This window comes from Fusarium oxysporum, chromosome I (genome assembly GCF_013085055.1).
Source record: "Fusarium oxysporum Fo47 chromosome I, complete sequence".
Lineage (NCBI taxonomy): Eukaryota > Fungi > Ascomycota > Sordariomycetes > Hypocreales > Nectriaceae > Fusarium > Fusarium oxysporum.
The window spans coordinates 6,302,547-6,316,861 of NC_072840.1; the positions used below are offsets into that span (position 1 = coordinate 6,302,547).

Here is a 14,315-nt window from a genome sequence, read left to right on the forward strand (position 1 = left end):
CTTCTCAGGCGTCAGGTGAATATCAGCAAGCTTGACAATAGCCTGGATTTGACTGCTACTGTTGAAGAACCCATTTGCTTTCACATCTGAAGGTTGAATCCTCATATGGTCCTTTGCGCTTGGGTCGGCATCGGGAAGCTTGGCAGAATGGGTTGATGCAAACCAAGCGTCATCCAGGTTTCTGCGTTCCGGATTCGTCTTATAATCCTCTGCCTTCTCTGCACCCAGTTCGTAATAATCTGGCTCACAATCATCTTCCTCACCGTCTGCCAGCATTTCTTCCCACGAGTCGACGTCATATCTAGGCTCTTCACCCTTACCAATAGAGCGTCTCCATGGAGTGCAGCCATAGCCGTCCTCGATGTCACAGAGATCAGGGCAGGGGTACTCATCATATTCAGCCTCAGTTGCTGTGAGGCGCTGCACAGAAAAGTTGTCTTCCCAGTCGTAGATGATGTCCCAAGCTGGTAGTGACTTTTCGATGAACTTTTCAATGATGGGATAGAGATGGGCATGTTCTTGTGGATGGAGATTGTTGATGTAACTCGCAATCTTGGCTTTGCCTGTCTCAGGGTTAAGGTCAACATCGCATGGCAACCATTGGAACTTGTTTGACAGCACCACGACCTCGTCCTCACAGAAGCCGCCTTCTCCGATGATATGCGTTGTCTGCTCGGACCCCGGTGCGCGCAGTACGACGCCGGTACCACAGGAAGCAAGGGCATTATCGACTTCGATGACTCTGTCATTGAGGACCCTGGAGCGACCATAGATCAATGGCCGCAGCGAAGGATGCACAATATCCAGGACTTGCTCTTTGGAATTGGGATGCCAGTCTTTCAACTCTGGGGGGACGTCTTCCAATGGATTCACGCCCTCCTGGAGAGCTTTGGCCAGGTCAGGTGTCAGTAAACCGTCCGATTTGATAACTGTGGTTGTATAGTCATAAACAGGCATTAAACCGGTCTCCTCGTATAGCTCTGCTTTGTTTCGCAGCTCACTGATGCACTGTTTAAGTATTAGTATTATAGCATCAAGAACACCAGGGTTCAGCTTTGACTAACTGCATCGGCCATAGCGGAGGTAAAGTCAGCGTGCTTCCGATAAGAAGTCCAGTCCATTTCCAACGCCTCTTTCTTCCACTTGCTGGAGATGGCTTCGTCTTTAACTTTACGCCACCACTCCGGCTTATCAGAGAGCTCATTAATAAGCTTGAGCATGCAACTCTCGCGGATAAGTAAGGTGGCTTGAAATGATAACTCCTTCGTCAACGACTGTACGCTCGTCCTCGGTACTGTTATCCTGCTCCTCTAACTCCTGTTCTCGTTGATTCTGGGCCTGGGCTTGCTTCAAACTTTGCATAAAGGCGTCCGATTCAGCTGAAAATTTGCAATGAATCCGGATGCGCGCTCCATATACGTAGAAAAGGTAGGGAAACGGAACGCAGGCCAATGCCAGGAATGCTGGGACGGTTGATGCCCAATGTAGCCCCAAGTTGTCATACATCTGTACTGTAAATAGCGGAAAGGCTGCGCCAAATAAAGAGCGTAGGATCGAATTAGCAGCAAGAACCGAAGCGGCAAAGATCGTATATGCATCGACCAGATAATTCATGATACTTAGAAACACCAGAATCAGACCAAAGCCGAAAGGAGCACCGGCCATGATGCTGACGATCCAATGAATGGATGGATAATTAGTCCAAGCGAACCAAAATAACCCCAGTGGAATGGAAAAAGAGCCAATTATTGCTGGTGGGAGCCGCGCTTCTGGTGGTGCAAAACCGTTGTGTTTTTTATCGAGGAGAACATAACGCTTGTTATCAGGGATCGTATAAATCAAAGCCGCCAGCATACCCACAGCTATACCCAAAAATGCTAAACCTTCGATACCCTGACTCCAACCCCGAGCCTGTTCAAAAACGACTGGAAACGCGGCGAAGAACAAGTAGAGGGTACCATAGATAATCGCCATATAGATCGATAATAGAAGAACAATGGGTTCCTTGAAGAGTAGAATCCACGGCCTCAGCAAGGAGGTGCCAATAGCACTGCGCAAAGAAACCTTCCCTTGTTTCAAGTCAATGGTGCTGGTATACACTTTGCCAGTCATGCTAGACAGTTTAGCAGCCCGGCGCCTCAGTAGTGTCGGGGCATAGGTTTCTGGGATGAGGATGGTTCCTCCAATCCACATAACCCCAGCGAAAATGGCAAGGAATCCCATTACCCAACGCCAGCTAGCATTCATCCCAAGGAATCCACCGCAAATTGGGCCCAAGACTGGACCAAGGGACGGTCCAGCCACAAAGAGCGTCATCGCTAGGCCTCGTTGATGGGGCGGAAACATATCAGCTATAGCTCCTCCAGCATTGGTCAAGGGAGAAGAACCAAAAGAGCCAGCTAGAAACCGGAAGACCAGTAGCGAAGCCCCATTAGGAGCACCAGCACAGGCTGCATTGAAGATTGTAAGGCCAGCATAGGTTCCAATAAACAGTAGCTGACGGCCAAAGATCTCGCTAAGTGGTGCCCAAAGCAAAGGCCCGAGAGCGAAACCCAGAACAAATAGAGAGATGCCCAAAGTTGCTACCTCCTCGCTGAGGTGGAAGTCTCGGATGATCTGTTTCATGCCTCCTGTATATGCCGATGATACCAGACTAACAGTCAAAGTGGCTGTTGCAACGGCTGCTGTTATAAACCATTTCTTAGAGTCGCTCCATTGCTGGGGGTTTCTTGGGTCGTGTGGAATCCATTGAACCACAAAAGGGTCTTGTTCGGTGCCAGACCCTTGATAGTCGTAGGCAAGAACCTCGGGCGTAACGCCAGCCTGATCGATGACCAGCCGCCAGTGTGGGAGCGCTTTCGTCTTCGTGTATTCGGCGTCGTTGGGGCGACGTTTCTCTTCGGAATCTGCCATTGTTTCTTCGAACGTGGACTGGTTAAATTAGATAGTTGTTGCTGAATTTAGATATGCTAGCTCGCACTTTTAAGTTGCAGGCCTTCACTCTTTGTTTGTTCTAGTGAGTATACGGCGCGATATTTGCCAGGTAATTCCTGCGTTGCCTATGTGAGAGAGGAAGCGCGGAGTGAGAGACAATGTAGCAAGTTGAAGGGATACAATATGACTATCAATGAAATTCAATGGCCATCCTGGCAAGGTCCAATATCCTAGACATATGCGTATCAGTACTATGAATTGTCATACCAGCTGCGACACGTAGTACACCATTCCCTAACAACCGGGCACTCCTGACGCTGGACAGTCTCCATGGAGTCTGAGTCCGCGGAAAGTTAAAACTCAACCTGCGAATCTGACTTTTTAAGTGGGGCCACTTCTTGATAGATCCAGGAGCACTTGTTATCAGACCAGGCAATATCGGGGCATCGGTGATTGTCTAGTCCGATGTATGCAACATTTGTCATCATGCAGGCAATAAATCTTGGAACTTGAAATCTTATTCTTCCACCCGTGGTCATTCCCGTATTGAAAAGCATACCATACCATACGGCATATTGCTACGGCAATGGTTTAGAATAAACGAGTTAACCTCTAGGCTAAATGAATGGTGCATTGAGGACCAATTGGAAACTGCCGCACCGAAAACTATCTGGGTCGAGACACTCAAGCTCCAGATCTATCAATCTTGCCGTTGGTGTATCTTTCGGATCCGATGGCACATTAACTGAGTCTTGATGCACCGTTTGATCCGAGATCCGAACGGGATGTTTCGGTAGCTGTTGTTGTTGCCGCTCTAGTGATACCGATTCTTGCCACCCTTATCAACATTACCGTAGAGTCCGGCTGCAATATTCCTTGGGATAAATAAGTAAGAGGAGAGGCCGGAAATGACAATGGTGTCTGTCATATGCAAACCCAAACTCAGCTAAAGGAGCAGGTCCTGCAGTAACTGATACCACGTCCTATAGAGCTTGAGGGAGAATTGATGAAACTCTGTCGGGAAGTCAATGGTCCGACCTGACCAACCGGGTCTTAATGCAATGTAGCTTCATTTCTTTTGTCTAAAATATTAAGCAGCTTTACATAAAAGTGACTCACTATGATCCATTTAGCTTAGACAATATAAGGTCTCTTAAAGCTCTACCCCCTGCGCCCATGTGCACACTGGCTATCACAAACTCACGAAACTTTTCTTCCCTGTCTGCCAAGCATCGAAGACTAGGAACTGTTTCAAAGGAACTTTGGTCAAATTTTGGCAAAATACCCTTCAGAGAGTTCACCCAGTTATTCAATTACCAATCTCTCTAAGAGAAGAGCTTACTCATCTACAAAGCTATGTCCAAAGTTTTTCAAGGCGGCTTCGCCTGTGACACTCAGCACTGACGCTCTTCTCGTACCAATCTCTCTTTTGAGGAATAATTTCGACGACATATCCATCCTATGGCATTCGTTAGCTATAGGAATAGCAGCCTCACGTGCAGCATGCGCTGCTGTATAAATAAGAAGTCCATTAGAGAAAGTAATTACCCACGGGAAAAGTTAAATAATAAAGGGCTTGCGCTTAGCTTTAGCAATACGTACAAAAGCTATGATATGTTCGATATTATAGGCTATCGGCGCAACGACTCTGTAGCCTCCCTTCTCAGCTGTCTTGAGGTTTGACAGGCATATTGCTGCCGCTCCATGGCTAGTGTGTGTGTCATGTTGCGCACGGCACCTTTTGTAGCGCCATATGGAGCTGACAGGGAAGCCTGCTTTAGTCAGCGGGACATACCTTGTGTCCAGAGGGTACTTACTCGGTTTGGGATGGTGGATCGCGGTGGGTAATGCAGTAAAATCACATGTAGTATTGAGTTTTACTGCAGAGGCGGCGTGCATAGAGCGGCGTTTTTTTTTTTTTTTTTTTTTTTTTTGGAATAATGACAGCGACTATTATATACCTAGAAGGGTTTTAGGTTCGAAATTAGGTCGCTAGCAGGCTTCTCCCTTAAGAACCTATGAACTCCCCGTTGACGGTTAACCCATGTATCCTTGGTTGACCGAATAATCACGGCGAATCGTAAGCCAGGCCGAATGACGACGAGTCGATCATCTGATGAAAATTGCAACTCCAATTACGACAAAGAAAGTAATTTTTAAACTAATACAGGGCTAGAATAGTTGTCCTTCGCGCGATGAGTAGTGGAAATTGTATCCAGACTGCTCGGGCACCATATGGAAAGATATTGTAAATTGTGGTAATATCATGGTTAGACTCAGAATACTCAGAGAGAGATGGGGGTGGACGAGATTATGGTTACCTAAGTTGAGACCGAAGATGAGGACGACGATATTGATGGCCACGTTAACGGTGATGACAATCACGACCCTGGTGCTTCGACTACCAAGCATGTTGAGGACGACGATTAGATGAATCAGCCGTAGCCAAGAAGGAGGGCCTCAATATTCAAGTTCTGATCCACAACTGCCATATCTGCCATGGCTATAATCGCGGATGCTCCCATTGTTGACCATTCTCTCAAAGTCTTTGTCTTGGACCGCCCCCCGTGTACTCCAATTATCTCTCGCGCAGCAGACTCAGTTTACTCCTGAGTCATGCATTGTATGGTATGTTTCTCTATGACTCTCGTTACGCAACGGGATCGGCGGACTCCCCTGAGAATACTATGTTAATTTTCAGTTCACTCAACATAATAGTCAAATAGTCGATCAAAATCTGACTTTTAGGCAGTCAAAAAGCATCTTCCTCGTCTTGGCCTAAGAGGCGTCATGCACAGCGACATAAAGTAGCCCTCCCCGGAATGGCTTCACAACACTGATCGCTGCAGTGCCGGATCCGGGAAGAATAAGAGCAGGTTTCCAGCTTCAAGCTCCGCCAGTGGCTTCTGGGTCCAATGGCATGCCTCCCCCAAGTCATCCTCCATACAAAGTCAACTAGACTAGAGCTGAGGCACTTAGCGACGGCCGCCAAGAACCCATATTCCTAAACCGAGCCTAATGTTCGATGTTACACCGGGAATGGTGTTTCGACAAATCAAGAGTTCAGCTGTCCCAATCTAGACATAATTTTCAATAAACCCCGGGTTTACCTGCAGGGTTGGTTACATCCGACATGTGTTACTATGTTAGGTTAAATATAGATACCGTAAAGATCTATATGTTTTTATAGCTTGAGGGAGGGGTCCCTTGTAGGTTGGCATTTAACCGTCTGAGTAGGTATGCCTGTCTATTTTGTCCTCCATAATGCTACTAGTTATCCTAGACCTGCGTCTTTCTTGTGGTTCTCTACAGCGACTTCACCCATGAAGCGCATCGGTGCGATTAATTGTTGTTCTGAGAAGTCCCCTTGACGGCCGTTCAGTATCAGACAAATAAGAACCTAATGCGTCAGTATCTATCTATACAGCTATTCTGAAAGAGGGAGTATTCTGGTGTATTCCTATCTCAATCACACTCTCACTTCCAGCCCCATCCGGTCCTCAATAACGCCCGCAGGGCTGGTCTTGCCCAGGATCAACCACTGTGCTGCATTAACCTCTCTGGGAAAACTTCAATATCATCTTACGAAATTAGGACAAGGCAGCATAACAGATCTTACACTCTTATTAGGGGTATCAAGGATGAATAGTAGTGGGGTCGGTGAGTTCAGCCTTAAACTCCACTTCCGAGATTCTAGAACACCACAGCTCTCTGCTGTGTTCATGAAAAATATATCCTGTTCGGGAGAGCTCGCATAGATTCGCTTGTGGCTGGCTGAGCATCTTCAAACCTGCCCAGTCGCAAAGATAGCATCATCAGCATGCTTTGACTGAAGTCGTTTTGGTTTTCGGTATTCTCGCCAACTAGTAGAACCTCGGTGGTGCATGTGTTGATGAGCCAGAACCACCGTAGACTACAAATAGATCGATGACGGCTGTATGATGGCAACTTTCTTTCACCACCATCTTCAGACTTTGCTCAACACTCAACACTGAAGAATCATCACACAGAACACCGCTTCTCAGACTTCACCTTTTGACTTCACAATCACAATGCTTTTCACCAACTATATTCTTGCAACTTTCGCCACAGCTGCCTTGGCCACGCCAGTTGCACCTGATGCCGCTCAGGACATCTCGCCCCGTGACAACGACCTTGCCACCCTCTACGGCATTGACACGTCCAAGGTGACTGTATATGACACTCGCAGTGACGAAGAAAAGAAGAAGCGACAGAACCCGGGCCACGTCTATGCTTGCGATGATATTGGCTTCGTCGATCCCTGCGACAACTACGTTTTGACCAATGGCCAATGGTTCAACGTCGAGGGCCTGGCCCTGAATAACCGGATTTCGAGCATTGGAGCCAACTGGGGCGCCAACAGCTGGGCTTGGGAGTATGCTAACCAGTCCCCTGCTTCTTAATTAGTTGCATTGCCCTCGAGACTGACAGATTCCTTCTCTAGCCATTTCGACCCCAACGGGTGCTAGAACGAGAACGGAGCTCCCGCTCTTGACATTACGTATCCTGGCTATCGTGATCTCACCAGCTTGAACTGGAACGACAAGATCGGTTGCATCAAGTGCAACGTCTGGGGTTCCTAAGTACTAAGCTGAAACGTTGATGCCTTGCCAGTCTTATTGACCAGAGTTTACAACTCACGATACGACTTAGGAACTCAACCTTACTGGAGATATAGTTTTGGGTTTAATTACTATAAGTCTACTTACTTACTGGTTGCTGACTAGTATGACTGTAGTATTTACATTAAGTTAATATATTATAACTATATATCTAAGTATAATATTGTTTACAATAAGTACAGGGCTGTATTCCGTATCCAACGGACTTGACGACAAAGAAGAGCAATCACAAAACAGCAACAAACATAAATGTAACCGTATCTCACGTCAGACCCTGCTCTATTAATTCCCACTATTTCCACTACTGAAGCAGTCCAGCCTAGTAGAACTGTAGGTTCATTGGATCTCATTGGCAGTCTTACCCTGATAGATAACTCATAGGACCACAATATGAAACGCAACAAATGGTGATTGACTGTCAATGTGATGCTTAGAGTTTGCAGGATTCAATACCATGTCGCCAACTATGTCCAGTGGACACTGAGATAAATACGTAGGAGTCTGTAGATAGCAAATGACATGTTATATGTCCGGTGGACATGGACATCCAATATAGAGCAGTCTAGAGAGGGATAAAAAGGCATTGGCAATGGTATATAAGGTGCCGTGATTGACTTGTATAGACGGCTCTAACATTCGTTCTCAAATTTGCTTATTTACACACTTAAACACTACTTCACGCTCTTATCACGATACAATCTTGCCATTATTTAACATGCCTTCCTTTGCCAAAATCATTCCGAACTTTCTGGCAGTCATTACCGCCTATGTCCAATCTGTCAATGCTTTGGGTTGCTACACCGGGGCTTTGTGTTCAAGCCATTTGTGACTCATTTAACGAAGCTTTTATTTGACTAAAAACCTAGTCCTGATTACTACCGAAACTCTAATAGATTAACTTTACTGCCAAACGCCACTAGCCCATCTACCTTTTTCCTTATGCCAGGTTTTCCTTTATAATCCTAACTACCTTATTTTTATTATTTAATAATTCCTTTTTTTTATTTCGTATAAGTTTCTTTTAAGGATTATGTTATAGATATATATATATAAATATTAAAATTTATAAAAATTAAGTCTTTTATATTGTCTTTTTTAATGGCTTTTAAAGTTATTACTATCATTAAAATATCAATATATCTTATTAATAAATCAATAGAAATTAATTAATATGAAAGATATTCTATTTTTATAAATTATTAAAGGTAAAAGCCTAATTTATTTTATAATAATAAAAGTTATTTTAAAGATATTATCTTAATAAAAGATTAATAGGTAGGCACTTATTTATATAGTATTAGGTATACTTATTATGATATCTAGCTTTTTAGCTAAAAGTAAGATATTAGGTATTTGGGAGGGTAAGGTATATATTACCTATATGTATTAATTTGTGTTCTTTACCTTCATGTATTAAGGCTGAAGCCTCTTTTAGCCTCACAACCTTATCACAGCTACACCGGGGGTCTGGGTCAATGAGCTCCACGGCGGACCTGGAAGCAATGACCTGACCGAGGAGGTCAAAAACGATATTCATACTACCTGCAGCCTGGCAGCCGGCAAAGTCATCAGACCTTCTGAGCCTTTCTGGCTTTGTACCAACTGGAAGAGAAACATGGTCCCCAACCCGCACTGCTACTCTAGTTGCAATGATGATTTGTGCGGTGCACTTGATGAGAAATATCGGTGGACTTATCTCCTTAGTTACAATCCAACTGTGCGGAGCCTCCCGAGGGTGGATATAACCATATCGACTGGGCTATTGAAGCCCGCGACGGCCAAGTAAGGAACAGGCTAGTAGGCGAAAATCCAGAATATAGAAGAGTAAAGAGAAAGAGTTATGAGAGGTAGATGAGATTGAGGATATAAAATCGAAAGTAAACGATTTCTTAATTTGCAGCTAAAAACACAACTAAGTTCGATGCCTATATCAACACTTGAAACTCGAGATGGAACAAGATCCTCAAACCCTCGCTGTTAGCGATATCGTGCTTTCTGTGTCCCCGAAATCATGCACCTTCTTGGCAGCTCTCATCTGGTCCAGCTGAAAACCCTGTTCGTTATTTCCGTCGGCAGCATTCATTCTGTCAACAAAGCTAGACCCGTTGGGATCGCTTTCCTCTAGAGGGCGGCACCCATTCCGTAAACTGGCAATAACCTGCTTACACGCGGCCCGAGAGGTATAATAGTAGATCAAGGCGTTCCAGAAGCCCTGCAGAGGGAGCACAAATGCGCTTAGATATCCCAACTGTACAGAGGCCTTACCGTCAATAAGAACGTACAGACGGTTCGCGCTCGCGGGAATCCAAGTAATAAGCATCGCTGTGAAAAACAAAAGGGCGCACTTGGCATAAGACATAGCTGCCTCATCACTCGGGCTGCGTCTTCTGCGATCCGGGTGCTGGGTCCTGATGTTGCGTTGCTCAGAAGAATTTGCTATGGGCGGAGCAGGACCAGTGTAAATATTTGCTGAATGAACTGGCTCGGGTCTAGTTGCGGATCCCAAAGGCTGGCCAAAACCAGGCGGAGCAGAATCTGATGTTGTAATTGTGATTTTAGTGGTCTTGGCAATGCCCGGAAGGTCTGAGTTCTGCGCGACTTGGGACGAAGTGTTCAACTCGTTCGAATTTGAGAAGCCATTCAAGCGATTCCTCCATTTATAGATAGTAATACCGGCGCGGACGTATATAGCAAAGGCGATAAGTATGATGAGCCTAGAATAGCGTTAGAACTGTTCATGCCGGGCAAACCATAGGGCCATCGAGTATGGCCAAGGAACAGCAGGGATGGGTTACCATATCAGTCCGTAAGTAGCAAGCTGCCAAGCATCCCACTCTACGGTAAGCCAGCACCACAAGTTCGCATTCCCGTATGCACGAACCCCGTCTTTGTTCCTTACAAAGATAAAGGTGACGGCTATAATGAAAGGAATGCCGTAACAAAGACCGATGTGAAGTGGCTCTATTTTACGTAGTCTAACGCCATCGAATCGATAGTAGAAAGTGAGGTATACGTTCGTAGCCATAGCTAGGGCCCAAAAGACATCCGCAAACATGAATCTAGAAAATGATCAGCAACCGAGTAGTAAATTAGACCATAGGCGCTGTATCAAAAGGACTTACGTCTCGATTAGAAAAGCTTGCGTTTGGCACCCAGCAGAATTGGGTTGATCGATGAAACTCTTGGACATGAGTGTAGCGACATTGCTCATCATATTTCCGAAAGAGGCGTAAAAAAGCATTCTGCTGATGGGCTTATGAAACAGCTTCGAAGAACAGAAGGTGGTGATGATAAAGAGAGAGCCAAGAAGGCTAGGTACTGAGCATGTGCGCTCTATAGCGCTAATAGCTGATGCTGCTGATGTAGTGACCATGGTGAATAGCTAATGGACTAGCTACCTCATAAGAAGTCATGAGTGAATAGAAGGACGCATACTCCGTAGATGGTTGTAGAGTTCCGTATAAGAGGGGCTTTAATAGCATAAATATACAAGTAGAAAGGGGCTCTAGGAAAGAGTGGACTGAAGCTGAAGGGGGGCGAATCTTGCTTCTTTTGCATGAGATCAGCGCACCGATAGCTTCGCTAGCGGGCCCCGTTTTCAATATGGATGGAGAGGTAGCGGGTGATCTGCCACTGCCCCTAACTAAATTAATAAGACTTGCCGTAATAGAGGTTGATCAGTGCCGATCTCTCATTCTGTATGGGGTCCAGGAATATACGCTAGTTTTAATACCCTTTTCCTCCTTCTACCATATTAACTCGAGAGATCCACCAATAAGCCAATAAAAATAGATAACAAACACGTAATAGCTTCAGGCCATTTTAGACCAAGGTTTAGCTCGCAAAGCCGGCTTATACCCACCTTCCTCAAATTACATAGCTTGACTTTCTAGCCTTGGATCCACAGGGCATGGTGAATTTCATGAGTCAATACATAGTTCTTTTTGTCAATATAACTCATCTGTGGTAATGTGCTCTTCTTATTCGAATTACTATAGGCCTATGGTATCTTTTAAAGGGAGCCGTGATACTGACGTTGACGGAAGCGATCGTTGAGTCCTTCGGTCGCGGAGCCGCGGATGGGAGAATGTTCACCTCAATATCCTTGTAGAACTTTCAGGGGATAAGCATATAGTTAATGGGCAGTGTAAATTATTTCCCGGAGGCTTTTTGCCGCGAGTTTCATGGATTCTCATCACTTGCCTAAGGGACCAAGCGTAACTATGCTTGTTTCCGCTGGTTTGAGGACCTCTAGTGCGGTTTAGGACCAAGTTGTGACAAGCTCAGCCCTAGCGCATATTGAGTCTGTCGTGTGCCCAGTGTCCGGAACTAAAAGTCCATAAGCCCCGAGTCAGCCCCATGCCTTCCTTTTTCAATTTAGCGCCAATAAAATGATATTATCGGTCACTTGCTACAGCGGGCGGCTGGATATTTATTGGTTTAAAATACTCTGCTCCATGATGGCTACCTTGACGCTGTCGGACTAACCGTTTTGCCGAAGCCCAGTTTCTCCACCCCAGCCATTTGTTTACAATCCACAATTCACACAATCTACACCAGGTGGACGGGCCCATTACCAATGGTAATTGGTACACTAGGGCGTCTTGAGATCCTAAGCAAAGGATATCCTCGCGCAGGTAGGGCATACTCGAGGAATAGAAGGCGTTGACCATATATCAATGCCGCAAGGTTAGATGTATATAACCTGGCCGAGAGGAAGCCGTTAAGATCGGGTAAGAAGCTAAGGATCCTACTTAAATATACTAATAGGGTAGAAGCAGGATAACTATCTATAACCTCTTTAGTATTAAACTTTATAATTAGCCTAAATAGTAGTTCTAATACCTCTTCTATTGATAATAGTATTTTTTTATTTAGCCTAACCCTTATATAATTTATTCCATTTTAATAATTAATTACGCCTTACTTAAGTGCTTTATTATGTTTATATTGACTTTCTTTATTATTTATATAATTATCTTTAGATTCCTTAGAATCTGTTAGAAAATAGCTCTTATAGCCACTTGAGGTATTATCCTCCCATCTTCCTCGCTTATCAACGCTCTCTTTATCTAAGTTATCTTTTACGGTAGCGGGGAGGTTTAAGGGTTGGTTTGTTCGATACCTGTGGAGTCGCTTCTCGCGAATTCGAGGCTGGCAGGAAGATGGAACTACTTTCCCGCCTAACCCCAGAGTGCCCTCTAGGTTTGTTTAAGTAGACTTGGGGTAGAAATATTAGTAGCAACGTTCCTGCTTTCTTCTAGGCGGCTTTGTCTTGAATTAGTTGACCTTGTATTTTTCTTCTTCTCCTTCGATAATTGGACACATATTCCCTCATCGACAAGATATTATTTACCACTAGGATTTCTTATGTTGCTAGTAAGCGAACGCCAGATTCTTCGTTCAACGCCTCCCCTTTTACTTCGGCATTAGGCCATTTAACTACAGAATATGTAATTTCATTCTAGGCAAAGAAAGTTCTCTTTGACTGCTGGCTATTCAAAAACATAAAAAGGCGCCCCTAACTCATACAGCGAGGACTTAGGCTGTTCCTAAACCAAACTGCTCACCAGAATGAAAGGCCATCCATCGCAATGTGATATCACCTTTCTTAAACATGATATATATTTCAGTCCCTAAATGTCGAATCCTTATGTTACTACTCACCTTACATATGCTTTGAACCTGAGTTGGTTTAAAGAATTCGGTATATACAAAGTAGTTTAGTGCTCTTTTCGTGCATTTTGAAGTCTGAGCCCTGAACTCTCAGACAGCAATGACATCTAGTGTATGAAGTCGTGGGGCTGCCCAAGTCGCCTTTGCCGGTGGGTAGGGCTGAAGGCGAAGTGATGAAGCGTCAGAGTTCATCCTAGGAAATTACCATCAGCGATATCTTCTGGTCATTTTGTGAGATCTGCATGTTTGTGATGGTACTCTTGATTAGCGAAAACCTATAAACTAGAGTCCTTAAAAGCCCACGACATACTCCATTACTCCGAACCGATAATGCAATCTATGTCTCTATCTAACGCTCAACCATAAATCGTATAGCTTACCATGGTCTGTAATACAGAAAGACTATTTTTACCCCAATCAACTTGTCAGTGTCATGCTTAAATGCTTTTGCCATCCAGCTCACCACGTGGACGCCCTCCAAGATACAAGTCATAAATTCCATCAGCGGAAATCATCCGGCTTCGATAGATCCACTCAGCCCCGCCAGAACTCTCGCTAGCCGCCATAGCATGCAGCACCTTTGCCATGGACGTGGCTCCATCTGGAGGAATGACCACCTTTGTAGCCATGAAAGCAACAACCATACTAAACAGAAACTGAAATGAGACAATGGTAGCAGGACAAACCAGACGTAGTCCCGGTGGTCGACGTTGAGACTTGATCCCTTTGTCGGTGGGAGTCTATCAACCACCGTGTCTTATTTACCCCCCTTCTTGGGCTTGGATGGGAGCGGGCGACAGTCTCCTCCAACCTAAAACTTTCAGTGCAGGTTCAGGCTGTTTAGCTGTATTAATAGCCTAAGTGTTATATATAGCCATGAATTGAATGCTGAATGCGCTGGGTTACATCAGTTCGGTCGATGTTTGCGGAGAGTTAGTTGTCTATATGTGGATTACTGTCATCGTGACTACAAGTATTAGGACTGCAGACTTGAATCAACACATTGGGTGTATTATCTATCACAGCCAGAATCGCGCATGTGTTAGCAAACCTCATTGGTCA

General features: G+C 44.9%; 4 protein-coding genes across 4 annotated transcripts; 2 read left to right on the forward strand and 2 right to left on the reverse strand.

Moving 5' to 3' along the window:
• Window positions 1–1,203: 1,203 nt before the first annotated feature.
• FOBCDRAFT_236174 (major facilitator superfamily domain-containing protein) lies at window positions 1,204–3,266 on the reverse strand (the record flags this gene model as incomplete). The annotated part of the gene is made up of 2 exons (XM_059610053.1): window positions 1,204–2,862; window positions 3,234–3,266. The coding sequence occupies 2 exons, from the start codon at window positions 3,264–3,266 to the stop codon at window positions 1,204–1,206; spliced, it is 1,692 nt and encodes a 563-aa protein (XP_059466655.1).
• Window positions 3,267–6,986: 3,720 nt separating this feature from the next.
• Window positions 6,987–7,538, forward strand: FOBCDRAFT_236175 (uncharacterized protein; the record flags this gene model as incomplete). Its single annotated transcript, XM_054703074.2, has 3 exons — window positions 6,987–7,330; window positions 7,400–7,417; window positions 7,484–7,538. The coding sequence occupies 3 exons, from the start codon at window positions 6,987–6,989 to the stop codon at window positions 7,536–7,538; spliced, it is 417 nt and encodes a 138-aa protein (XP_054559049.2).
• Window positions 7,539–8,344: 806 nt separating this feature from the next.
• On the forward strand, window positions 8,345–9,363 carry FOBCDRAFT_236176 (uncharacterized protein; the record flags this gene model as incomplete). Its single annotated transcript, XM_059610054.1, has 3 exons — window positions 8,345–8,355; window positions 8,901–8,938; window positions 9,032–9,363. 3 exons carry the CDS (start codon window positions 8,345–8,347, stop codon window positions 9,361–9,363), a joined length of 381 nt encoding a protein of 126 aa, XP_059466656.1.
• Window positions 9,364–9,540: 177 nt separating this feature from the next.
• FOBCDRAFT_236177 (uncharacterized protein) lies at window positions 9,541–10,950 on the reverse strand (the record flags this gene model as incomplete). Its single annotated transcript, XM_031195006.2, has 3 exons — window positions 9,541–10,291; window positions 10,373–10,636; window positions 10,700–10,950. 3 exons carry the CDS (start codon window positions 10,948–10,950, stop codon window positions 9,541–9,543), a joined length of 1,266 nt encoding a protein of 421 aa, XP_031029744.2.
• Window positions 10,951–14,315: the final 3,365 nt, after the last annotated feature.